At 42.9% G+C, this 26292-nt stretch overlaps 1 protein-coding gene across 5 annotated transcripts in view; it reads left to right on the forward strand.

Moving 5' to 3' along the window:
• Nucleotides 1-26292, forward strand: part of CASZ1 (castor zinc finger 1) — a 263998-nt gene that overhangs the window by 198518 nt on the left and 39188 nt on the right. For 2 of the 5 annotated variants that reach the window (XM_075328029.1, XM_075328032.1), the window contains exon 1: nucleotides 5653-5928. The exons of 2 other annotated variants lie outside the window; for them this stretch is intronic. In XM_075328029.1, the coding sequence (XP_075184144.1) occupies nucleotides 5880-5928 (49 nt within the window). In that variant the 5' untranslated portion in view covers nucleotides 5653-5879. Of the gene's footprint in view, nucleotides 1-5652; nucleotides 5929-26292 lie in introns of those variants that run through there. One more of the 5 variants, XM_075328035.1, reaches the window with a different exon arrangement.

The raw sequence follows: 26292 nt of genomic DNA on the forward strand, positions 1-26292 counted from the left end.
AAACATTTTTCCATGATAGACCCACAAATGTAAATGTATGTTATTGGGATTGTATGTGATACCAACACTAAGTAGCAAGTATTTGCAAAGTGTAAAGAAATATTTAAAAAATATAAATTTGAAAATTGTGACGTGCATTTGTATTCAGCCCGAGTCAATCCTTCTTGGGACCACCTTTCGATGCAGTAGCTGCTGAGAGTCTTTTAGGGGATGTCTTTGCCAGCTTTGCACATCTAGAGTGGACATTTTTGCCCCTTCTTCGCACGCAACCTCTCGCTCAGTGAGATTGGATGGAGATGACTGGAAACAGCAAATTCAAGTTTTGCCACAGATTCTCAGTAGGATTTCGGGCTGGACTGTTACTGGGCTGTTCACACACATGAATAAGCTCTGGCAGGATGTTTAGGGCCGTCGTCCTGCTGGAAGATGCACCTATGCTCCAGTCTCAAGTTTTTTGCACCTTCTAAGGCTACGTTTGCACGATGAGCTTTTGATGCTGCGTGTTTTTACTGCGTCAAACGCAACATTTTACAGTTCCAACAAAGTGGATGGGATTTATAGAAATCTCCTGCCCACTGTGCTTCTTTTTTTTTTTTACCTTTACCCGCGGTGCGGTTTGCAAATCCGCAGCAGTTTATCTTGTGGGTACGCTGAGTTTTCTGTGCAGATTTTCCCCATAGACTTACATTAGATGCAGAAAATCCACAGGTAGAAACACACATGCATTTTAAATGCATTTCCGCTGTGGAAACTCAGCAAAAACACATATAATCTGCACCTAAGAATGTCAATAAAGTTTTGTCAGAGCCAAATACCAGGAAGTTTCAAAAACAAAGCAGCTCTATTTAAAGCATGACACACCATACAGAGACAAAAAAACCCCAAATCATTGAAAAACACGTTAAAAGAACGTACCCAAAAATGTAATGAAAAAAACTGCAAGTAACCTGACTTACATAATAGGTGCAGAAATTCTGCAATATCAAAAGCTTGTTAGTCTACATAGCAATGTAAACTAACAAGTTTTCCTCGGGGATTCCATTGAATTTAGTTAGCTCCATCCATCTTTCCATCACCTCTGACCAGCTTTCCTGCTGAAGAAAAGCCTCCCCAGAGCAGCATGATGCTGCCACCAACATGTGTGATGGTGGGATGGTGCTTTCAGGGTGATGTGCAGGGTTAGTTTTCTGCCACACACAATTTTGCATTTAGCTCCAAAAGCTCCACTCTGGTCTCATTTGTCCAGAACAGCTTCTTTCACATGCTCACCGTGTCCCCTATATGAATTTTGCAAACGAGAGTTCTTTTGGATTGCTTTAAGAAATAGATTTCTTCTTACCAATCTTCCATAAAGACCAGAATTGTGGAGTACAGGACTAATAGTCGTCCTATCGACAGATTCTCCCCCGGAGCTTTGATCTCTGCGACTTCTCCACTGACCATGGGTCTCTTTGCTGCTTCTCTAATTAGTGCTCTCCTTGGATGTCAGTTTGGGTGGACGGCCATGTCTTGGTAGGTTTGTACTTCAGCCGTACTCCTTCCATTTTTAGATGATGGATTGAACAGTTTTCTGTGAGATGTTCAGACAGAGCTTGGGCTATTTTTTTTTTTTTTTTTTACAACCTAACCCTGCTTTACTCTTTTCCACAACAAGGGAAAAAAAGAGGTGATCAAACATCCAATGCACTTAAAAGGATATTTATTAATTAACAGGTGCAAGGTATGAAGGGAAAGCATAGACAAAAAGGGGGTATATATAACCGGTGATATCCACCAATGCAACAGTGGTAGTAGTGGAGAGTGTCTATAGATCCCCAGTCAGACGATATTTACAATCATTAGAATAATATCACTCACCATTAGGGGTAGTCACCATATCATTGTCTGAATAGGAATCCACAGAGACCCTCCGCGATCAGGGCAGCAGATCAAATCATCATGCCAGTGGCACAGTGTGTGCTGCTTACCAGAAACGCCTCAGACCGCTTACACCGGATGCCCTCCACCTGACGGACGTCAGTTTCGGCGGATGCCAACTCTATCCTGTCTGGTGTGTTCCTTGGTTTTCATGCTGTTTGATCCTTAAAACTATAAGAATTAGGCCTTATTTAGATATCCGTGAATCACATACGTTTTAACTGTGAACATCACAAATAGAACATGTACCCAGAAAGTGAATAGTGCTGTTCAGATGTCTGAGGGGTTTTTATAGTCCATGTGCACAAAAATAATCACAGACATGTATGTTTTTGATCCCAGTCTGTGAAAAATCACGGACTGCATACATTGACATCCTTCTGCAATGCGTTTGCCGTCAGTTTTCAATATTGCAATGAGTAGGAAAAGCTTTGCAACTTATTTTTCCAAATACCAGTAAGTATCGAAAACAAAGCTGCTCTATGTAAGCATGATACATCAAAAAGAGACAAAAACCGCAGCCTCAAAAATGGCATAACAAGTAATTTTAACAAAATGCACACAAATGCAATGAAAAACCGCCAGTAACCTAAGTTACACAATAGATGCAGAAATTCTTCAACATCAAAAACTCAACAAAAGCTCATTGATAGCCTTACAGACTCTACAGCCTTACAAAAATCACATACAGTAAGAAAGGTTATAGTAAAAATGTCTAAACTATGACTGCTCCTGAAGGCCCAAGTATCATGATCAATTCAATACGAATCGACATCTTCCATACAGAAATGCTATGATATGAAACCCATGACCCCCCCCCCCCCAAAAAAAAAAAAACACTGAATGCTGGTCACGCATATGGCGCTCATTTAACTTTGATGCTCAAAGTTACACCTGCTGTTTGATGTGACCTCACAGAAAGAAGCCCAATGGGGTCAGGTCAGGTGAGCGGAGGCCACTCCACACAGCCTCCATACCCAATGACTTGGAAGGTCTCCATGAGGTATCGCTTCACGTCCGCAGCCTTGTGAGTTTTATATGTTCTAATCATAGCATTTCTGTATTGAATTGATGATGCCCTACAACTTTGTAATTTACTTTTTTTTTCTTCTATCTCGTTCCGTTTTTGAGATAAAAATGCTAACTCCGTCGCTTTCCACCAGGTGGCGCTATAGGTGGTTTCATTGTGTAGCGCATGGTTACTTTACTATACCTAGACACCACTTCTAAGCCTATAGCTCCCGCCGTTCTCACGTTAATGGCTGTGGACAGGATATGGGTGGACACACTGTATAACGGCAAAACAAGGTCCAAAATACTGGTGCAACCACAAGTGTGAGGGTGGTTGGTGGAGAGTTCAGTACCAGAAATTTCAAGGTGTCAAAAAGGCCTAGCCTTGATGGAGGTCGTCCTGGCAGCCATATCACTGACTGCAGCTGGATGTGCAGGGATTGTGCGCTTTCCAGCATATTGTAGCATTTATTACCATAGTTGCAGAAAATGTCTGTATGCTATTGTCAGTGTTTGCCGGCTTCCATGATTTCCAGTGTATACAAAGCTGCTACAGGAGCACAAACAGCCGTCACTACAGAATGTCTTTGTAATTAGTTTATGCAACACTGTTTTTACATTACAGAATTAAACCAACTGAAGACTAAAGGCCCCGTCACACGCTATGACATCGCTAAAGTGATGTCGGGGTCACGGAATTTGTGACGCACATCCGGCCGCGTTAGCGATGTCGTTGTGTGTGACACCTATGAGCGATTTTTGAATCGTCGCAAAAACGTTCAAAATTGCTAATCGGTGACATCCCCCCCCCTATTCTCAATTATCATTGCTGCTTCAGGTACGATGTTGTTCGTCGTTCCTGAGGCAGCACACTTCGCTATGTGTGACACCGCAGGAACGAGGAACCTCACCTTACCTGCGGCCGCCTGCAATGAGGAAGGAAGGAGGTGGGCGGGATGTTCCAGCCGCTCATCTCTGCCCCTCCGCTTCTATTGAGCGGCCGCTTAGTGACGTCGCTGTAACGCCACACGACCCGCCCCCTTAGAAAGGAGGCGGTTCGCCGGTCACAGTGACATCGCTAGGCAGATAAGTAGTGTGACGGGTCTGCGCGATTTTGTGCGCCACGGGCAGCGATTTTGCCTGTGACGCACAAACGATGGGGGCGGGTACGCACGCTAGCGATCTCTGTAACGAGATCGCAGCGTGTAAAGCGGCCTTTAGTCTCCCAAAACTTCACTATTCATAAGATATCCTGCTGCTGTCCAATTCCTCTATTGGACCACTAAAGTATCACATAGCTGAACATGCAATTAAAACTGGTCAGGTCTGAGCAAGAGACACTTGGGAGATATTCTCTATACTGTGATACAGAGATGCAAAATGGGTTTTCTATACCACTCAACATCTTAGAGGGGGAATCCCAACCAAAACCATTGATTGCATAGCCATCAGTATGTTCTTAATATGTTATTGGATGAGGGTCTCCACTCCAAGACCCCAATCTGTAGTGAGAATGGAGTCTGGTGTTTCCAGATGTGCTTGACTTTTTCTGTAGGACTCAAGCATTATATATGAAGGGAATTGCAGCAGCCCTGCTCCCGAGCTTCTGTCTGCCTCTGACTAAGATTATATCATCACAAATAGTTTTGGTTAAAATAGAACTTTAAATGAGTCTTTTAGGTAAGATCAAGAGAAAACCAACACATTTACACGGGACACATTACAAACTGACAGATCCTGAAGAAATGTAAATAATCTATAGGATTTCATCTTTGCAAAACACGACCTAAACTCGTGGATATTAGTGACTATTTCCCGCTGCCATTGACAGCTTCATATCTGCACAAAGCCTTCAATGGCTGATAAATAATATCAACCTCTAATGTCATAATACAGGATGTTGTGGTCTTCGTTATAACCCTGTGTGAAAACGGAAATAAAGAAGTTAATGTTACAGTACTGTAAGCCAGGGAACGACTGTCTGCACATGTCACGGAGTTGTGGGAACTGTGGGGCGCAGAATTCCAGTTTAGGGGAATATATTCATAGAAACTTGGATTGCACGTTGCATAATTTTTAACACTCCCAAATTTCCACGGACAGCAAAGATGAAACCGTTTCTCCCCAAGTATTTATTTGACAAAAGTGCTCGGGGGATAGATTATTATAATGCAATCGCTTCGTTAGATTTTTCTCCAGTTTGCGGGAAAGTATCTGCACCTGGATTTTATGCGTATTACAGACATTTGGAATTTATTAATGTCTCAGTAGAGCAGTAGATGTGAAAATGACTTCATTTTGCCGTCTTTTTTAATTGTTGCTTTTTATCAAGCCTGGTTTACATTATAGTAAAGACGTGTAATATTTCCTAATGTTTGTATTTCCTCTTTTCGTCTGTTGACCATTGTAGCTTTTCTTCTTTCGGTGAGGGAGGGTTTGGGATGGGTCGGTCCAGGAGTCCCGGGTGCTGGGGCAGTGGGAGACACTGGGACACCAGTAATGAGTGTGTGTTAGGGAATGTCGTGTGCCGCCTCCGCTGTCAGGGACTCCATGCTCTGGGAAGCAGCCTGTGTAGCAGGAAGGACAGCCCCTGAGAGAGCGACACACTGATAGGGCAGCCTGGCTCTGTGACTGGGCTTGTGTGTGTGGTTTTTTTTTTTTCTCCTTGCAAACTCCATGCTGGGAGCTCATTCACTTCACATCTACCTCTGAGGCAGCACTGTTCAGAGAGAAGCAGATACATACAGGGAAAGGGGCAGGGACACTGATCTTTCACCTGCCCTCTAACCAGTTGGTAAGGCCGGTAGGAGGCGTTGCCGTGTCTGCTGTGCCAATCCTAGCTTGCCCCCCTCTCCACTGACAGAGCTCCCACAGACACACACAGTGACATCAGTCAAACAACTTGTGATCCGGGAAGCAAATCAGCCTCAATTAGATATTAATTAAGTATTATGAAAGTTGATTATTTAAGTGAATTCAGCTTTGGATTCTCTGACTATGGTGAGTACCTGGCATTGCTTGTCTCTTTTCACCCTACCATGTATTAGAAGTTTTAATAAACGAGCTTTTGTGTGTTATTTGCATTGTGTTTCTTCCTGACTCACTGGTGTCGTTTCACTTTGACTATTGTTTGTCTATAGTTTCTGTTTAGCATTCTATAGTAACGTTTATAGTCAGCCCCCCTATAATGTGTGGGGAATGCTGTCTCAAAAAGTTTTGTGCCTATCACGGGGCACAGCAGAGTGACATGGTGACAGGGCGCTGACTCCGGAGAAGTCAGTTTTGGGTATTGTGATTACTCCAGGGCTGGAGGCATAGTATTCAGGAGGGGTGAGCTCAGGCTGCCAGATCAGGGTCTTGTTCTGTTTGTGTGGACTTGTGCCCATTGTGCAATGGTGATGGAGGGGGCCAGTTCCCTGCTGCTATTATACAGCGTGTTGTGGTTGTTATCATGGAGCGCTGTACTGTGTGACTTTTACAAGGATCTGTATGGCTACAGTGGAGACAGAGGCTATGGTAGAGGGGAGAGCTCGGCTCATGTTATTCTATCCCAGGTTCTGGTACTTCTGGTTTGATTTGTGAGACTCTGTGTAACCTGAAAGGAATGCCATTAATTTGGGACAAGGCAGTGGCTGTTGTGAGCAGTGATCATTACTGTAATTTAATATTTTATTTTTGGGAGGAGCCCTGTTTGCTTCCCGTCTTGAGGTGGCTCAGGTGAAGGCAGCACTGGGGGAGGAAGCAGCGGTGGCCAGTCAGTCAGTCGGTGGCAGTTGAACCTTGCAGGCATTGTCTGCAGAGACGGTTACAGCCGCACATGTGCTCAGGGGTTTCCGTGGTGACTGATCACACCCAGGAGATCACGGATTCAGCTTTAAAACAAAAAAAGAGGGACGACGTCTACTGCTCCGAACATCATCCCATATAACGAGCCCTGTACGAGCCTGAGCCTCTCACTGATCGCTTCATTTATAATACGTAATATAAAGACTGTTAATAAAATCTAACATTTTGCACTGACTTATTTAGCGCCATCCCTAAAGTTTCATGTATCGTCCATTATTTATTAATTTGGCAGCGAGCAGTGATGGACAAATGACTTAAGAGCCTGGGAGTGATGGATATGTTCAGTGCTAAAGACGCGGATCCCGAGCAGGCATCATGTGTGCAACATGTGTCTCTGGTCGGACTACAACTCTCAGTCTACATGCCAATTACAGATCATATAATGTGCTGTGAGGTGGCAGGCGTAGACCGTGTAGACGCGCAACTTGGTGGTTGCACCTTCTCATCAGCCACTGACGACTCAGTTCTTTTAAGCAATTTTTTTATCTTTACTGCTAACACGGTACAAAGATATATTCTACCTGTACTTCAAGTGGACACACTTCTCTTCAGTAAATATTCAGATTATAATACTGTTTGACATTTTCTACAAATTTGGTTTTTTTTTATAATGTTTTTTGATCATGGAGATTGATTAGCATTAAATTCTGTGACTCATATTTGCAAGTCAAATGTTAATTTTACTACTGCATTTTGCACTTGGCATAGATGATGGTGCTGCCCGGTGAGGTCCTGGATTTACCTCCGTGGTGGGCGAGATGGCGGTTTTCGGTGTTCTGGGCCTGTGTCCACACATGTCCCTGATCATCTCATTTTCCTGCAGTTCACAAAACACGTTCAGTGCATTGCTGTCAGCAGTAAAAGATGCCACTGTCGTCCCTAACTCACCAGGCCCCAAGATGACAGCAAATTTACATTTTTTAATTAAACGAGTGCTGAGATATTTTTTTCCTCGTGCTTTACGAGAGGGCTGGGTTATGTAAATTAAATGGTTGTGTACCAAAGATTAGAAGAGTTGGAAAATAAATTTTGTGAACACTGTCATGAGAAAAAAAAAAAAAAAAAAAGAGGAAAAAGAAGTATCTGCTTTGCATTAGCCTCTTTTAGTGTGATTTCCCCAGAGGCTGGGAGGAGCCTGGAAAATAAATGTACGTTATAATGTCAGTAATCACTTGATTGTGACATCATATATGTGTTTACGACATGGAGAGTGCGTATTGTGTGCGCACATTATTACATTACATACGGCAAGTATTAGAATATAGCCATCATCCGGTTAAAGAAGATTAGCTTAAATCTGTGGATTTACAATGATACATTTTCACCGTATCAGATTTTCTCAGTGGGACAGGTAGTCTCTGTAATACAAGGTTGTGGTCATGATTGTACATCAATAGTACAAGATTACTGTAAATGTAATCAGGCAAACTTTGCCAACTTGTGTCCAGGACATTGCAAAATTATCAACCAAGTCAGTACAAAACACATTATTGTAAATGCTCGGTGCTTGTATCAAATACTTTCATAGTTGGAAGAACCTCCTGAACGGCAACAAGTGATGAAACTTGGTAGAAAGCGGATATTCAGTGTTTTCATCTAAAGGATGGACAAATGTGACTACTGGATTCTGATAAAATGATGCATTACAATATCGGATTGCTCACTATTCTGCATGTATATGTGAATATGAGGAGGCATGGTAGTGATCAGGCCTCCAGGTACTATTCTCCATGTATATGTGAATATGAGGAGGCATGGTAGTGATCAGGCCTCCAGGTACTATTCCGCATGTATATGTGAATATGAGGAGGCATGGTAGTGATCAGGCCTCCAGGTACTATTCTGCATGTATATGTGAATATGAGGAGGCATGGTAGTGATCAGGCCTCCAGGTACTATTCCGCATGTATATGTGAATATGAGGAGGCATGGTAGTGATCAGGCCTCCAGGTACTATTCTCCATGTATATGTGAATATGAGGAGGCATGGTAGTGATCAGGCCTCCAGGTACTATTCCGCATGTATATGTGAATATGAGGAGGCATGGTAGTGATCAGGCCTCCAGGTACTATTCTCCATGTATATGTGAATATGAGGAGGCATGGTAGTGATCAGGCCTCCAGGTACTATTCTCCATGTATATGTGAATATGAGGAGGCATGGTAGTGATCAGGCCTCCAGGTACTATTCCGCATGTATATGTGAATATGAGGAGGCATGGTAGTGATCAGGCCTCCAGGTACTATTCTCCATGTATATGTGAATATGAGGAGGCATGGTAGTGATCAGGCCTCCAGGTACTATTCTCCATGTATATGTGAATATGAGGAGGCATGGTAGTGATCAGGCCTCCAGGTACTATTCTCCATGTATATGTGAATATGAGGAGGCATGGTAGTGATCAGGCCTCCAGGTACTATTCCGCATGTATATGTGAATATGAGGAGGCATGGTAGTGATCAGGCCTCCAGGTACTATTCCGCATGTATATGTGAATATGAGGAGGCATGGTAGTGATCAGGCCTCCAGGTACTATTCCGCATGTATATGTGAATATGAGGAGGCATGGTAGTGATCAGGCCTCCAGGTACTATTCTGCATGTATATGTGAATATGAGGAGGCATGGTAGTGATCAGGCCTCCAGGTACTATTCCGCATGTATATGTGAATATGAGGAGGCATGGTAGTGATCAGGCCTCCAGGTACTATTCCGCATGTATATGTGAATATGAGGAGGCATGGTAGTGATCAGGCCTCCAGGTACTATTCCGCATGTATATGTGAATATGAGGAGGCATGGTAGTGATCAGGCCTCCAGGTACTATTCTGCATGTATATGTGAATATGAGGAGGCATGGTAGTGATCAGGCCTCCAGGTACTATTCTGCATGTATATGTGAATATGAGGAGGCATGGTAGTGATCAGGCCTCCAGGTACTATTCCGCATGTATATGTGAATATGAGGAGGCATGGTAGTGATCAGGCCTCCAGGTACTATTCTGCATGTATATGTGAATATGAGGAGGCATGGTAGTGATCAGGCCTCCAGGTACTATTCTCCATGTATATGTGAATATGAGGAGGCATGGTAGTGATCAGGCCTCCAGGTACTATTCCGCATGTATATGTGAATATGAGGAGGCATGGTAGTGATCAGGCCTCCAGGTACTATTCTCCATGTATATGTGAATATGAGGAGGCATGGTAGTGATCAGGCCTCCAGGTACTATTCTGCATGTATATGTGAATATGAGGAGGCATGGTAGTGATCAGGCCTCCAGGTACTATTCTCCATGTATATGTGAATATGAGGAGGCATGGTAGTGATCAGGCCTCCAGGTACTATTCTCCATGTATATGTGAATATGAGGAGGCATGGTAGTGATCAGGCCTCCAGGTACTATTCCGCATGTATATGTGAATATGAGGAGGCATGGTAGTGATCAGGCCTCCAGGTACTATTCTCCATGTATATGTGAATATGAGGAGGCATGGTAGTGATCAGGCCTCCAGGTACTATTCTCCATGTATATGTGAATATGAGGAGGCATGGTAGTGATCAGGCCTCCAGGTACTATTCCGCATGTATATGTGAATATGAGGAGGCATGGTAGTGATCAGGCCTCCAGGTACTATTCCGCATGTATATGTGAATATGAGGAGGCATGGTAGTGATCAGGCCTCCAGGTACTATTCTGCATGTATATGTGAATATGAGGAGGCATGGTAGTGATCAGGCCTCCAGGTACTATTCTGCATGTATATGTGAATATGAGGAGGCATGGTAGTGATCAGGCCCCAGGTGAGCAGTACAGGCTGCTGCCATATGGGGGCGTCACTGGTGTTTGTGGGCTGCAGCATACATCACACATTGTTTCTCTCAGAAGAGGAGATGAGCATGTGATGGAAAACCAGATTATATCCCATCCCAAACAAATGTGAGCTCCAGTTCCACCCCCTGTGTACAGGTTGTCAGGGCCCGAGGCTGGAATTAACGGCATCCGAGGCTCTGGCTCTATCACAGGTGGGAGCAGAAGTATCTTCAGGTCCGCTGTGAGGAGATGTGACGTAACCTTAGCTTTGTGTACTGACACCACACCCTGAGAGAACAATATAGATCTATAGGAAAATTACTTATAAAGCTCATCTCTGTCAAACTACAAGGAATGCATATGTCCAAGGTTAATCAGGTGGTTCACACAACAATAAAAGTTACAGTGCTCAAAAGTTTATAAAACAACTTCACTGTAATCCATGAGACAATCAAAAAATAGAAAATATTGTAATTTAAAAAAAAAATGAAAGATTCCGAAAGTCTCAAAAAGTCAGTAAACTGGTGTGAATACAAGCGACGGTGGCTCATACATCTGCTGACTTGTAAATTGTGGATTGCCTTTTTCACACATATTTATCATTGGTGCTGAGAAGTCCAGTTCTCATAAAACATTTTCATGTTTATCATAATCTGTTTTTCCCACTGCCAGAAGCTCTTCATTTGAAAGCTTTTAGGAAGTAGAAAATGAAAACTTGACAAGGAAAGTAATTGCAAGAGTCTTGGCTTCAATTACCTTACTCTATTGAAGGGAATGTGGCGCCCCCTACGTCTCTCCTGCCTCCAGATTACTGTAAAAGGATTGGAATAAGTAAAGATCAGTACAAATATAAGCAAAATGGTGAAAAAGTGGCCAATAAACTGCTGTAATCCCAGAGTTAGTTCCTGCTAACATAGTGATATAGAAAAGGTGAACTACTAGGAGCATTGTCCTTCAGTTCAACTCCAGGAAATCACGGTTCACCAGGGTAGAATATAGAAATAAGTGCCATAAACCTGTGGTTTTCACATGATATTAAATATTAATAAATAGTTCTAATGAAATAGGAAGCAAAACGAACATAAAAATATATTTCATTGTGTTTCCATTTAAAGTTGTCAATTTAGATAGGAATAAAGCCGGACATCAGTACAAAAATTAATGTTAATTGGAATTAAAAAAAGAAAAGTTTTTTATCAGTTCAGTTATTTTTAAAGGTTTTCATGTGGCATACACAATGGGAACAAATGTAGGAGTCGTGGTGAGGAAGCAGTATCCAATGTGAAAACTGTGAGATAATATATGGAATAAGTGTGACAACAAGAAACAGCAGAAATGTCTAGCGAGTAGTCTCCTAATCCATGTGCCTGGGTAGAGCTTGATTCTTTGTGGTCCCTTATTGCCGCTTTGATAGCCATATTTGCCATCCAGCAGCCTGAGGAGTAAAGTGTTGTAAGCATATTCTCCATATTACTTAGAGAAGGGCAGCAGGAGCCGTCTTATGGAATAATGATTGCAGGGAGCCAGCTGTCAGTTTCAGCTTCTGGGGAGGGGGGGGGGACAGGCTGACTTTGTTCTGTGACTTGAATAAAAAAAAAAAAGTGACACTTGATCAGTGCTGGAGAACGGGGGGACACCTGTTAGCTGAGCTAAGTGACTAGGGTGCTTGTTAGATCATGAAGGAGGGGCTGGAGTAGGATCTGCTTGGAGCTTCTTACTAACGAGCTGGAGGTCACCAAGAATATTGTGTGCTAAACCCCAAACTCAGTCTTGTGGGTACTCGGGACAATCCTGTCCGGGTCAGTTGCTGGTTTCTTTTTTTTCGTGAATGAAGAATTAAACAGGGTGAAAGAGCCGGCTCAATGACAGATTTAATGTGTTTTATTAATACCAAGGATGCTGAAGGCTCACAACAAAGATGGCGATTAATTGCTTTACAATATGTGTACAGTACATAGGACAGTAAGAGTGCTAGAGTGCTGCTATCCATGTATGAGAGGGTGATAAGGGCCTGCTGGATGTGCTGATCCTCTCCACCAGGTTTATTGTCCACAGGTGCAGAGGGCTGCACTCCGGGGTGCGCTGAGCATCCACGATGTCAGCACTCTTCCCCGCACACATTTCTACTTGAAGTAAATTTGTTTTGCAAGGGCAACCTGTTTAATCATTCCATTCTCTAGTGACTCTGTATTCGTTTGGTTTCCGTGGTTACGGGACCATTAACTAGGAGCGAGCAATAAGGCAGCAGAGTCAAACAGGTAATAAAAAAATTAAGGCCATTTTGGGCCTGGAAAGGACATAGCGAGGAAATGTGACGAGGCACACGGCAAAGCAACGCGAACAACTGTTTGAGAGCCCGGGTCAGCTGTGTGCCTCCAGCCAAAATGAAATCCTCCTCTTGCTACCCATACTATGAATTGAAACTAATCCTACAGCGGAAAATGGGAGACAACAAGGCTCTGGTAGTAGGTGGGATAGTATAAGCGGTGAATCTTGAAATACACTCAACTTATGGTGAAGTATAAAGAGCATGTAATGAGCTGTGCGGTGGTCCAATGGATCGCAACGGTCGGACGCTGCTCACAGAAGGTTGCTGTGAAGATAATTCCTCCGTCTGAATCACACAGATGATTGGCCAAGCAATCTACAATAATACCCCAAAAAGCGCTTCCATTTGAGATCCAGAGGACAATGTCAGGAAAGGTAAAATGCAGATGCAATTTATTGGGTTAAAACGCGTTTCGGGTATGTAGCCTTTAACAGGTGTAAAACATTCAATAAATTGCAGAGATATAGATTCTGTGTCCTTTGGACGCAATCTATATCTATCTGCGATTTATTTAATGTTTTACACCTGATGAAGGCTACAGAGATAACCGAAACGCGATGTTTTAACCCAATAAATTCCATCTGCATTTTACCATTCTTGGATTTGTCCTCTGGCTCTCAAGTGGAAGCGCTTTTTGGGGTAATTATCTATATATTACGTATACTATAAGGAAACCTGTACATCTTTTTATATGGGAGTGAGCTTTCTTAATTTTTCAGAATGATTAAACAATTGGTAGCATGTCCATACAGATTACTTAAAATGTTAGGAAAGTTGAGCCTGTGTCCATCATGAAAACCAAATATATTGCTTCAAGGAATTTAGAATGAGATGGGGAAAAAAAAGCAACTTTGCAAATTTTTATGTAAAAGTTTTGTATAGTTGTTTTTTTTACAGATCTGTCTCCATGGAAACAGACTACACACACACACCCTGTGTAGTCAGATGCAGTCACATCAGTCCCTCCTAAGAACTTACTTTCATTGACTGCAGTGCAATGTACTTTATAACCATGGAGATGTATAGGAACTGTATACACAAAACAATAGGAGGTTTTAAATCAAAACTATTTGCAAAGCGGCTTCAATTATCAATATATATAGACTGGTTGCTAATAACCTAAACGTTTTTTATTACGGATACTGGAGGATCCCCATAAATGGATACATTTGTACATCCCATGTTTTTGCTGCGTCCCAGGGTGTGTGCATACCCTTTTGTGGTACCCTTTGCCTCTGTGGCCTGTGACTAACCTGATATTTGCAGCTAGGCGACTATAACCTGCATTGCCATAGTGTCTGCCTTTCCCTCTCCTCCAGGGTCGTCTATATGTCCTGATTGTCACTTACTAACTGCAGAATCAGACAGTTGTCTCCATGTAACAGGTGTCGCGGTTTGTCCTTTTGGCTTTGGCAGAGCATTTTCTTAATAACATTTTTCGGCAGACGAGCCCTTGTTTTGGGATTGTGTAGCTTTGTCGGGTGAGGGCAGTAGCACTTTTTACAACAGTTGTGGAATAAGAACAGTTGTTCTGCAAAGTGAGAAATGTCGGGACAACTGTGGATTGTGTAGTTATGAGTTTACTGGCTCAAGGAGGACATTTAGAGGGTACAGGACACATCTCCATTTTTGACTCTGTTATGACAACGAAAAATTATAACTTTATTCTTAAGGGGAAATTAGCAACTAAAGACATAGGAGGGTTAACATATCATTAACACGTGTCCTGTCCGCAGCAGGACTTGAATGAATTGTTTTGAAAGCTTGTCTAGAAAAATCACTGCACTGCTTCTCTACGCAATTATATGAAATCTCAACATTTCGCTTAAAAGGCTGAGCAAGTTCCCGGTAGCTAAAGGGAGCCAGGTATATATGTAATCTCCCTGTGGGAGCTAAACAGTGGCCAGGAATGTCTTCAATAAGTTAGGCCGTGTTCACATGTGTACCCAATGCATTTTTTATGTGATTTCACAAAAAACATTTCATGATAAAATCATGGCGATTTAACGTCATTTAAGGAAAATACAGCAAAAAGTAGCAGATTGTATGAATACAGTCTTGATGTGTTAACTTTCAACGAAATATACAGTGGCATATAAAAGTTTGGGCACCCCTGGTCAAAATGACTGATATTGTGAACAGTTAAACTTTAAGATGAAATGATCTCTAAAAGGCATAGATTTAAAGATGACACATTTCATTTGTATTTTAGGCAAAAAAAAAATCATTTTACATTTTAAAATTAACAAAAAATGAAAATGGGCCGATGCAAATGTTTGGGCACCCTGCATGGTTAGTATCTAGTAGGACCCCCTTTGGCAAGTATCACAACCTTGTAAATTATTTTTGTAGCAGTCAAGAGTCTTTCAATTCTTGTTTGTGGGATTTTCATCCATTCTTCCTTGAAGATGTTCTGTGAGATTCCTGGCTCGTCTTCCAGTTCTGTGAGATTCCTGGCTCGTCTTCCAGTTCTGTGAGATTCCTGGCTCGTCTTCCAGTTCTGTGAGATTCCTGGCTTGTCTTGCATGCACGGCTTTTTTGAGGTCTAGCCACAGATTTGCAATGTTCAGATTAGGGAATTGTGAGGCCGTTGTAAAACCTTCAGCTTGCGCCTTTTGAGGTAGTCTATTGTGGATTTTGACGCTTGTTTAGTATCTTTATCCATTTGTAGAAGACATCCTCATTTCTCCCCTTTTCAACTTCAGCTTCTTTACAGATGGTGTTATGTTTTGCATCAAGAATTTGTTGAAATTTTATTGAATCCATTATTCCCTCTACCTGTGAAATGTTCCCTGTGCCATTGGCTGCAACACAACCCCAAAGCATGATTGATCCACCCCCATGCTTAATGGTTTTGTGGATGTTCTTTTCCTGAAATTCTGTGCCCTTTTTTCTCCACATATACCTTTTTGATCATTGTGGCCAGAATTCTATTAGAATCTCATCGGTCCCCAGGGCTTGTTTCCAAAATGCATCAGGCTTGTTTAGATTTACTTTTGCAGACTTCTGACGCTGATTTTTATGATGAGGATGCAGGAGAGGTTTTCTTCTAATGACACTTCCATGAAGGCCATGTTTGTGCAGGTGTCTCTGAACAGTAGAACAATGTACCACAACTCCAGAGTCTGCTAAATCTTCCTGAAGGTCTTTTACAGTCATGCAGGGTTCTGATTTGCCTCTCTAGGAATCCTACAAGCAGCTCTCACAGACGTTTTGCTTGGTCTTCCTGACCTTCTCTTGACCTCCATTGTTCCTGGTAACTGTCATTTCGTAATTACATTTCGAATTGAGGAGAGGGCAACGTGAAATTGCTTTGCTATCTTCTCATAGCCTTCTCCTGCTTTGTGGACCTCCACAATTTTCATTTTCAGAGTGCTAGGCAGCTGTTTAGAAGAACCCATAACTGCTATTTTTTGGCATAGGGTTAGAGAAGGCTGTTTTTTATGAAGATGTGAAATTTCCATTACCCTGCCTTTCCTAATGATGATAGTGAACACGCCATAACCCTAACAGGATATTTAAGGTCTGAAACCTCGGTCAAAGCTATCTGAGCACAAATCTCCAAGGGTGTCCAAATTTTTACATTGGCCAATTTTCCTTTTTGCAATTTTTAAAATGTAAAAGATGAATATATATTTTTTATTGCCTAAACTACAAAGGAAAAGTGTCAGCTGTAACTTTATGCTTTTAGAAATCATTTAATCTTAAACTTGCTTAACTGTTCACAATAACAGTAATGACCAGGGGTGCCCAAACCTTTACATACTACTGTATAAATACTGCCTGATTTTATAGGTAATGTGTCCTAATGTCAAAGTTATGTTTTTTACACACCACTTTTTTAAAGGGAGTCTGTTACCAGGTTTTTGCCACCTAAACTTGGAGCATAATATTGTAAAGAGATTCTTATTTAAATCCCTGTTTTATCAGCAGATTATTATCATCACTGAGGACTAATAAAGCTGCTGCCAGGTAGTCCCCCATATTCATGAGCTCTGTATAATCCTGCCCCCACCACTGACTGACAGCTTTCTATATACACTGTGCATGGGTGGAATGTAGTGGTGCCGGGATCATATACAGTTCCGCATTCAGACTACTGTTAGATCTGCAGCAGACAAGACAGTGATTTTATCAAAATGACAGCTAGCAGCTCAGTAAGTGACACATAGCTGGAATCAGGATCTCTGCATTGTGCGGCTATCAGATGGGGTAGCAAAACCTTGTTGACAGGTACCTTTAAAGAGGACATTTCTTTGGATTTTTTAGTTTAAGCTGAGTGCATCCTCCAGTTGCTGCTGATTTCAATTCTGGAATTTTTTTTTCTGTGCCGCTCTATTCCAAAGATATACTATTCGTTAATAAAGACAAAAATGTGCCTGCCAACCAACTGGGTGTATAACAGAGAATTTCTGTAGTAGAGGAGTAAAGAAAACACATAGAGACGTTCTATGTTATAAGTCCAGTTGGATACAAAGAAAATGTACTTATTTGTTCCAAAGTAATGCCCCCTGAATAAGCGGGACATAGAAAAAAAACCTATTCTAGAATCAGTAGCACTGCTGAAATTGTGGAAGGTGCTCACATTAAATTAAAAGACTCTGTGAAATGTCCTTTTCACAGGAATCCATCAGCAGCTGTCATGGTCGGTCACTAAACCTGTCCTAGTCCCTGGCTGCTGTCCTTGCACCAGAATCTGGACAAACTTACTATTAGGGCTCATTCAGACACGTATAAGGAAGTATGCTGTCTGAATAGAAATCAACACCACACTGACCCATGTAATTGGTCAAATGCACTATCAGCCCATGTCAGGAAAAAAAAACTATTGTAGCATGCACTATTTTCTTCGGAGTTGCCCATACAAGTGAAAAAAACAACAATCACTTACAGATCACCTGTGTAGTATGTCTTCCAGATACATTGCCATTATAAACCTAGGCCCCAGCCCTCGGCTACATTCACACATTTGTGTCATGTACCCTACTGTTTTCTGGGTTTTTTTGGAACAGCACAGTGGCCCATTAGGTTTCACTGAGCCACACACACATTACTTGTAAAAAGAAATCCACGTCTCTGATCCATGAGATTCTGAACTGGTCCTATTCTCATCTGATTTATATATTAGACTCTGCCATTACAGCCCATGGGATCCATGTAAAACAAGTCACACTGAGGAGATCTTGTACTTCAGCGCTTCAGCTGACTTTCATCCATTTTTAACTGATCCATTGTTAAGAGTTGGAGCATAAAAAATGTGCAATCCACCTGCTTCACTGAAAAGCAAAAACCTATAAGAGAAAAAAAACGGAAGCAACTAGAATGACACCTCTGAAAAAAGTCAATCCATTACTTTTGGATGGGTGACACACAGATGGAAGTTGAGCAAAAATGTTTTGTCTTTTGGTGCTTTCATGCTGGTCTTGGTCTGACTTGTCAAAGTGGACAGACCATGGGCAGGACGCTGTGAAGCCCGGCTCAACTAATTCTTCAAAAGTTACGCCACTTTGGTGATAAAACTTATGCCAGAAATCCACTCCAGGATCTTTAGTAACATTTCTGGTGAAGTGATCTGCAGTGATAGGATGCGCTTAAGTCATTAAGTGGTGTTTGCCTCTTAATTAATTAGGTGCATCTTTCTCCTGGCCACCTCTTCATTAAAGCTGGTGTGTACAATGACAGAGGCTCTAAAGGCCCTGTCACACACACAGATAAATCTTTGGCAGATCTGTGGTTGCAGTGAAATCATGGACATATTGTTCCATTTGTACACAGCCATAAACCTGGCACTGATTGTCCACAATTTCACTGCAACCACAGATCTGCCGCAGATTTATCTGTGTGTGTGACAGAGCCTTTAGAGGCCATTTAAAAAAAAAAAAAAAAAAAAAAAGGTGCGCTAAGACCATTTCTGATCAAGTCAATGGATCTGTTAAAAAGAAACAAACCGCATTTGGATGCTTCATGTGTCATCCAAGTGTTGTCTGTTTTTTACGGTTTAACGGGTTGGAGATGTTTGTTTGTTTTGCGTACGAGAAAAATTAATGGCATACTGATGGTAAAAATGAACACTTACACCAAAAATGGATGAAAAAGCTGTTTTTTTTCTCTTATATTAAAAAACAAAGAAACAAAACCCTGATGCTTAAATGAGGCCTAAATATCTTAGGCTACGTAAAGTTTTTTGAGGCAGTCAAAAATGGTATGATTTTCAAGTGGAAACCACTTCATGAAACTCTCCTTCTTGAAAGGGAACCGGTCACCAGATTTGGGGCCTATAAGCTGCGGCCACCACTAGTGGGCTCTTATATACAGCATGTTAGAATGCTGTATATAAGAGCCCAGGCCGCTGTGTAGAATGTAAAAATCACTTTATAATACTCACCTGTGGGGCGGGGCAGACTGCTCGGATGGGTGGCTCCGTTCTCTGGTACCAGTGCCTCCTCTTCCGGCCATCGTTGCCTTCCTTCTTCTGAAGCCTGGGTGCATGATGCGTCCTGCGTCATCCACACAAGCAGACACTGGGGTCCTACACAAGCAGACACTGGGGTCCTGCACAGGCGCACATTGATCTGCCCTGAGCAGGGCGGGACAAAGTATTATAGTGCGCCTGCGCAGGACCTCATTGCCGGCTCGTGTGCATGACGTAGGACGCATAGGAGGACAAAAATGGCCAAAAGAGAAGGCGCCGCCACCGCAGAACGGAGACACCCATCCAACCAGTCTGCACCGCACCGCCCCTCAGGTGAGTATTACAAAGTCATTTTTACGTTCTACATAGCGACCTGAGCTCTTATATACAGCACATTAGAATGCTGTATATAAGAGCCCACTGGTGGCTGTCCGCAGCTTATAGTCGCCAAATCTGGTGACAGGTTCCCTTTAAAGGGAACCTGTCATCAGAAATTTTGCTTTAAACCTAAAAGTTTCCCCCTCTGCAGTTCCTGGGCTGCATTCTAGCAGGTTCCTGTACTTTTTGTGGCCCCTTTTAAACCAAATTAAATACTTTATAAACTTGTACCTTTTGCTATGTAAATTTTGTAAATCGTCCATGGGGGCGGGCTCTCTGCTGACCGTTGCTGTTCATCCAGCAGATTTACGCTGCCCCCCAACGCTGAATTTCATATCTCAGGACGCCATCCCTGGGCGCCCTTGGTCCCGCGCATGCGCTGTGCGACTGTAGCGGGACTGTGCACTGTGTGCACGTGTGACCGCTGGTGACGTTTTGCGCAGGCACGAGGTTATGGGCGGCGCTGTGAGTGTCATCAGCAAGTGCCGCCCATAACCTCGTGACCGCACTTTCCCCTCTTCCTCCAGCATTCTGCGCAAGCGCTTGCTGGCCAGATGACCCGACGTCACCTCTTTCCCATCTTGCCCTGCTGCAGGGTAAGATGGGAAGGAGGTGACGTCGGGTTATTTGGCCGGCGAGCGCTTGCGCAGAACGCTGGAGGCAGTGGGGGGAAAGCGCGTCCATGAGATTATGGGCGGGCACTTGCAATGCAATCACAGCGCAGCCCATAATCTCGTGCTTGTGACACACGTCACCAGCGATCCTGGCGTGGGCGGCACCTCGGGCGCAGTGGGCGGCGTCCTGATGGATGAAATGGAGCGTGGGGGGACGGTGTCAATGTGCTGGAGGAACAGCAACGGTCAGCAGAGAGCCCGCCCCCATGGACGATTTACAAAATTTACATAGCAAAAGGTACAAGTTTATAAAGTATTTAATTTGGTTTAAAAGGGGCCACAAAAAGTACAGGAACCTGCTAGAATGCAGCCCAGGAGCTGCAGAGGGGGAAACTTTTAGGTTTCAAGCTAAATTTCTGATGACAGGTTCTCTTTAATCTAACTTCCCACAATGAAAATTAAACTAAAGTAAACTAGGTTACTTGTGTTTTGCTTTTTTTTTTTGTTTATCACGTTTTTGATTCTGTGTTTTGCTTTTTAAAGCAAGCGGCTTTGTTGTTTTTTTTATACTTCCTGGTATTGGACTTTGACAAAACTTTATTTGTACTGTCGTGTGGTTTTCAGTGTTTCTGCAGCAGACAAGCAATAATGCAGGGTTTGGTTTTTTTTTTACCTGCGGATTTTCCACAGGTAATGCCATTCTAAGGAGAAAATCCACACACAACACTCAGCGTACTCACAAGAGGAATTGACATGTTAGGGATTTTTTAAAAATAAGCTTCAGGTCAGTTTATGCAGCGCAAACAAAAGAAAAAACAAAAAATTGGATCTTTTCCTTTTGGATTTTGTTTTGCTTAGGAAAATATTATTAATCCAGACACTCAGCACCAATCTGAACAGAGCAAATTTGCAACTTTGAAATTCTGGGGTTCATGTTAACACTTTCTTTAAATGTCTGACATTAGTGTGCAGTTGGCTACAACTCAAAAGTTACTGTGTAAGTTTAAGAAAAATGCAGCACTTGTTACTGACATCTGTCTCCCATGATCTATTATTCTGCGGAGTGTAAAGGCACAGTTTAATTGATGAGTCCGCTTGTGTCGCTAACACTCGCAGTGCTGTAGTACATCATCACACCAGCAATTCTGTTTTTAGTTAGATAAAATGTAACACTGATTGTTATGAACAGCTTCATCCAAGCGATGACAGAAAAAATAACAGGCTCCTATGTGTCAAGCCACATTACCGGCCTGTGCTCTGTAGGGCGCATTTGCAGGAGGTTGGACCTCCTTTAATGTGTATCTTATCTGCTGCCAGTAGGGGAGTATAAAAAAGGCTTTATTAATCAAGCTAAAATATGGCATAGTTGTATTTATTTGTTGCAGTAGGTAAATAGAGATAATTTTTATGTTGAGTGTACATTCTGATGATTTGTAAACATATTCAGCAAGAGGCTACCAATTTCACCCCAATGCTCTTGTCCACTCATTGGCCCCGGGAGAGCGATTCCTAGTTACTTGTGTTGAGCGGACCCGAACTGTAAAAATCCTGATCCGCGCGGTTTCTGCGTCCGATCCGGGTCCGACCCGGACGCGGGAATCCGGCTGCACGATCCGGATCCGGGATATATTTATTTATTTTCTCTCTCTCTTCTCTCTCTCTTCTCTCTCTCCTCCCAGATCCACTACCCATTCACATACATGGGTCAGGATTCCGGATCGGATCCGGACTTCTTTTCCAACCCGCGACGGATCCGCTGGACCCGGATTATTAGAAGTCCGCTCAACTCGACTAGTTACCCATAGATAGTACTTCACTTAAAAGCTTGTCTGGGGGAAATGTGGAGCAAACAATTTGTTATGTACTTGTCCATTCCTATGCTTTTCATGTTGGATAAGCATTACTAGTATTATCTGGAAGCTACTCATCTCCTTGCATATTGGTAGGAGAAGCTAGCTGATATCTAACCTCTGGCGCTGCCTTAAGGCTGCTTTACATGCTGCGATGTCGGTACCGATATCGCTAGCGTGGGTACCCGCCCCCATCTGTTGTGCGACACGGGCAAATCGCTGCCCATGCCGCACAACTTCGCCCAGACCTGTCACACATACTTACCTGCCCGGCGACGTCGCTGTGACTGGCGAACCGCCTCCTTTCTAAGGGGGCGGTTCGTTCAGCGTCACAGCTGCGTCACTGAACCACCGCCCAATAGAAGCGGAGGGGCTTCCTTACGCATTGTGGCCGGGAGGCAGGTAAGGAGAGCTTCCTCGTTCCTGCGGTGTCACACGGAGCGATGTGTGCTGCCGCAGGAACGAGGAATAACTTCGTTACTGCTGCAGTAACGATATTTGAGAATGGACCCCCATGTCACCGATGAGCGATTTTGCACGTTTTTGCGACGATGCAAAATCGCTCATAGGTGTCACACGCAACGGCATCGCTAATGCAGCCGGATGTGCATCACCAATTCCGTGACCCCAACGACTTCGCATTAGCGATATCGTAGCGTGTAAAGCCCCCTTAAGTGAAACCGTTCCTTGGAGCCTCTTACATTATTCTCTTGACGGATGTATCCAGTTTGAGATCTCACGGAAGCATTCAACTCTGTGCTCTGACCTCACACAAGAGTGATCATCTCCCTGGTATTTAATCTGCCTATAGTGAGCTTGTGTCTGTGGAAGTGTGATCCCCTGGCATGGTCCGGACACAGCCCTCCTATGTTGAGTGATCTCTAGACTCTAATTTGATTAAGACATTCATCTACCCCCAAGTGACATGAGCCTTTTCCAACAGTGCCAGCTCACTCAGGCTTCTCATGAGTATGATCCTCTAACTGTATAATCCCCCACATACATCAAGTTCATTGTGTGATATCACACCGCGGAGCACAACCAGGCCTGTAAATGGCTTACTCAAGCCTCCTGGGAGTACGATGTGCTTAGCTAATTCATGTCTCCCAGGAATGTGATCCCGCTTCTCCAGCCTCCTGCGAGTATTGTTGGTTCCCCAACTGTATTGTCAGACTTTCCAGTAGTGCGATGCCCCTGCATTCAGCTCACTCACGCATGTAATCCTCCAACCTCTGTTTTACTCATGCCCCCTGGGGCTATGATCTCCTAGCCCCTGGCTTATTCTGGCCTCCCAAGTGTATGAGCCCCCAGTGATTGACTAGCTTAGGCCTCCCAAAGTGAGGGAGCATGTAGAAGAGAATTGCATGGACGAGATCTGTATGGAAATGAAGAATTTAGGCTAATGGAGCTCAACCATTTCTAATTTTGTGATGGCAGGAGGATTTTGATTGAAAGTAATTAAGCAAGCTAGCTGTAAAATTAATTAAAGCAAAGGGGGGGGGGATTTTATTGGATTGGATAGCGATATAGCGGCTGTCAGATGGGGGACGGATGGGGGTGACCTGAATTCTCTGCCCTCCCTCCTCCCACCCGGGACGTTTATGTCACTTTAATCTCCTTACAGCGGCTGGTGTGCATTTGTTTGAAATAATCAAGGAAATATGGTCAGAAATTGTCAGCTTTCAGATCTAATTTACCTGACAGCCTCGCGCTGGAGAGGGGACTTTGTCTGTGTGTGCTTTTCTGTGTGAACGTCTATGTCTGGCTAAAACAGACCCTGTGTCTGAGCGTCACCTGTATCATTATTCGGCTTCTCTTTGTGTTTTTATTTTAGCTTGTGATGATTATTCCGGTGTCATTTGGACCGGTCAAACCCAACTTTGCTGAATCATTCAAATTTATTTTGCCAGTATTCTCCACCTGCTTCTTCCATCCTCTGTAACCCGCTTTAGGGTTTAGTATGTATAGGATTAGGAAGGTGACTGTAATTCCTATCCCCAGATGGTTGACAACAGACTTAGCAAATGCAAGCAAGTGGAGCTGGTGTTGATAATGTCTGTTCATAACGATTGTAACAGATCCTCCTTTATGTATGGGATAATATAGACACAAGATCACTTTCCTCCTAAGACTTCCACTGACACACACTAGATCTGAGTCTGTCCTCTCTTCTCTGCCTATATAAATACGTCACATACACACAAGTTTTGTCGTTTTTAAACTTTCAACTTATAGAAACTGGAGATCCATATCATACCCTATTCAAATTATTTTGACATATCGCGATACTATTAAGTATAAGATTTACAATGAACATATCTGAAACCACATCTCATCTATACTAATATGAAGTGTGTCTTCTGGTATATTTTTTAGAATAACTCCAATCTCTGAGACCACTGCTGCATCCTCTGTATTCCTGTCTGTGCCATACGATGAATGCGCAGCAGTTTGCTGAGCTGCGTGCCACACACATTTGCCTCCCAAATCCTGACGCTTGGGTCACACAGCGTGTCATGACCCCTGTATCCCAGGTTCCCCACACATCAGCCTCACCCTCTGCCTCTCATCCATCCTCTCGTTCTACAATTTATTTCTCTGGCGCTGCTACAGCCTTTCCCTGCCAGCACAGGGCACTGGAAAGTGCTGGCGCTGCCAAAAACCCAGTGTGTGCTACAGCTCCCCAAACATCCCTTTATTTTTATTGTTCTGTTAATTACTGTTTAAACTTTAATAAGTCACTTCGTCAGGAGGGGACCTCTAGTGAAGAGATCTGTGCAAACAGAGCACTCGGAGGGACCCGCTTAAATCGCAGCCTTTTCTCCAACGTGGGAATGTTTGTTTAAGATGGAAACCTGTTATTTTAGGGACAGTTACAGAAAACAAGAATTGCGACAGTTAAATTATCAAGGCTGTGAAGCAGACAGCTGCAGAAAGCACAGTCGGTGTGAAGCTGTGGATACACACGGGAACATACCCAGCGAGCGTTGTGGAGAAATATGATATAATCCACCGTCCTTTCCCAGACACTACAAACCAATGATACTTGGAAAATTTAACTTTATATTTCCAATCTTAGAATTCTTTGGAAAAAAAAAACAATCAAAAGTTGAGTGACCATCACTTTGTCGACAAAAATATCAATGATTGTATAATCCCTGATTATTTAGGGCTTTAGTAAAACAAGCAGCATCCCTGAAGTAATAGTACAGTAATAGCTACACATACGCCATTATTGACAAACCCAGCTCTGCTACATATATTATACACTGAAAGACACTTAAAAATGCACACATCTGTCCCCTACGGCTAAGGAAAGCATCTAGAAAAAAAAAATGTAAGGAAATTTCCATATTCGTGCAAATTGCTTTAAAAGCATTTTATCTTGTCATAAAAAGCAAGAGTGCTGTGCGAGTGATCCTGGCCTGAGATGATTGGACAGCAGTGCACGGGCTGCTAATGGCCATTTTGCTCCAGGGTGGCTTATTAAAAAATTTATACACAAATGCTTAAAATTGCATAAATTATTAAAAAAAAAAAAAAGAACCAAGTAAGCACTTTAATGACTTGTACCCCCCTTCTGGTACTATCCACATAAAGTGACACTGAAGAAAATAAACTGCAGCATTTGTTGTCTTATGTCGGCTTTTTGTGATGTCCTCGGCTTACAGCCGCCTTGTGTTCAGTGTTTTCTTACATTCCATAATAATATATTGAGGGAAATAATAGACCTATGGCAGTTATAAAGTTTGAGGTTCCATGTTCTGTAGTGTGAGTATTGGATGCGGTTATGCATCTGTATGATGCTCGTGTTAACATTTGTTTAAAATGTAACCCGTTCACTCTAAGGAGTTGCTACGTTTTGCATCGAGACCTCAGATATGTTTTGGCTCCATGTCTTGTAAGAGGTGCAGCCTCAGGTGGGCAACACACACTAGGCCCAGAGCCTCCTTACCCAGCAGCTCTCACCAAAGTTTCTGCTTGGAAACTTGATTTCCCTAAGGTGTTTGGACTGGCAAGTGGCAGATATTTTTTTTTTTTAAATTATTTTAATATATACTTGGTAAACTGCAAATTTTTGCCTTTTTTATCCATTACTGATCATCCATTCTTTTCTGGT

Source organism: Anomaloglossus baeobatrachus, chromosome 11 (assembly GCF_048569485.1).
Source record: "Anomaloglossus baeobatrachus isolate aAnoBae1 chromosome 11, aAnoBae1.hap1, whole genome shotgun sequence".
NCBI classification, from domain to species: Eukaryota; Metazoa; Chordata; class Amphibia; order Anura; family Aromobatidae; genus Anomaloglossus; species Anomaloglossus baeobatrachus.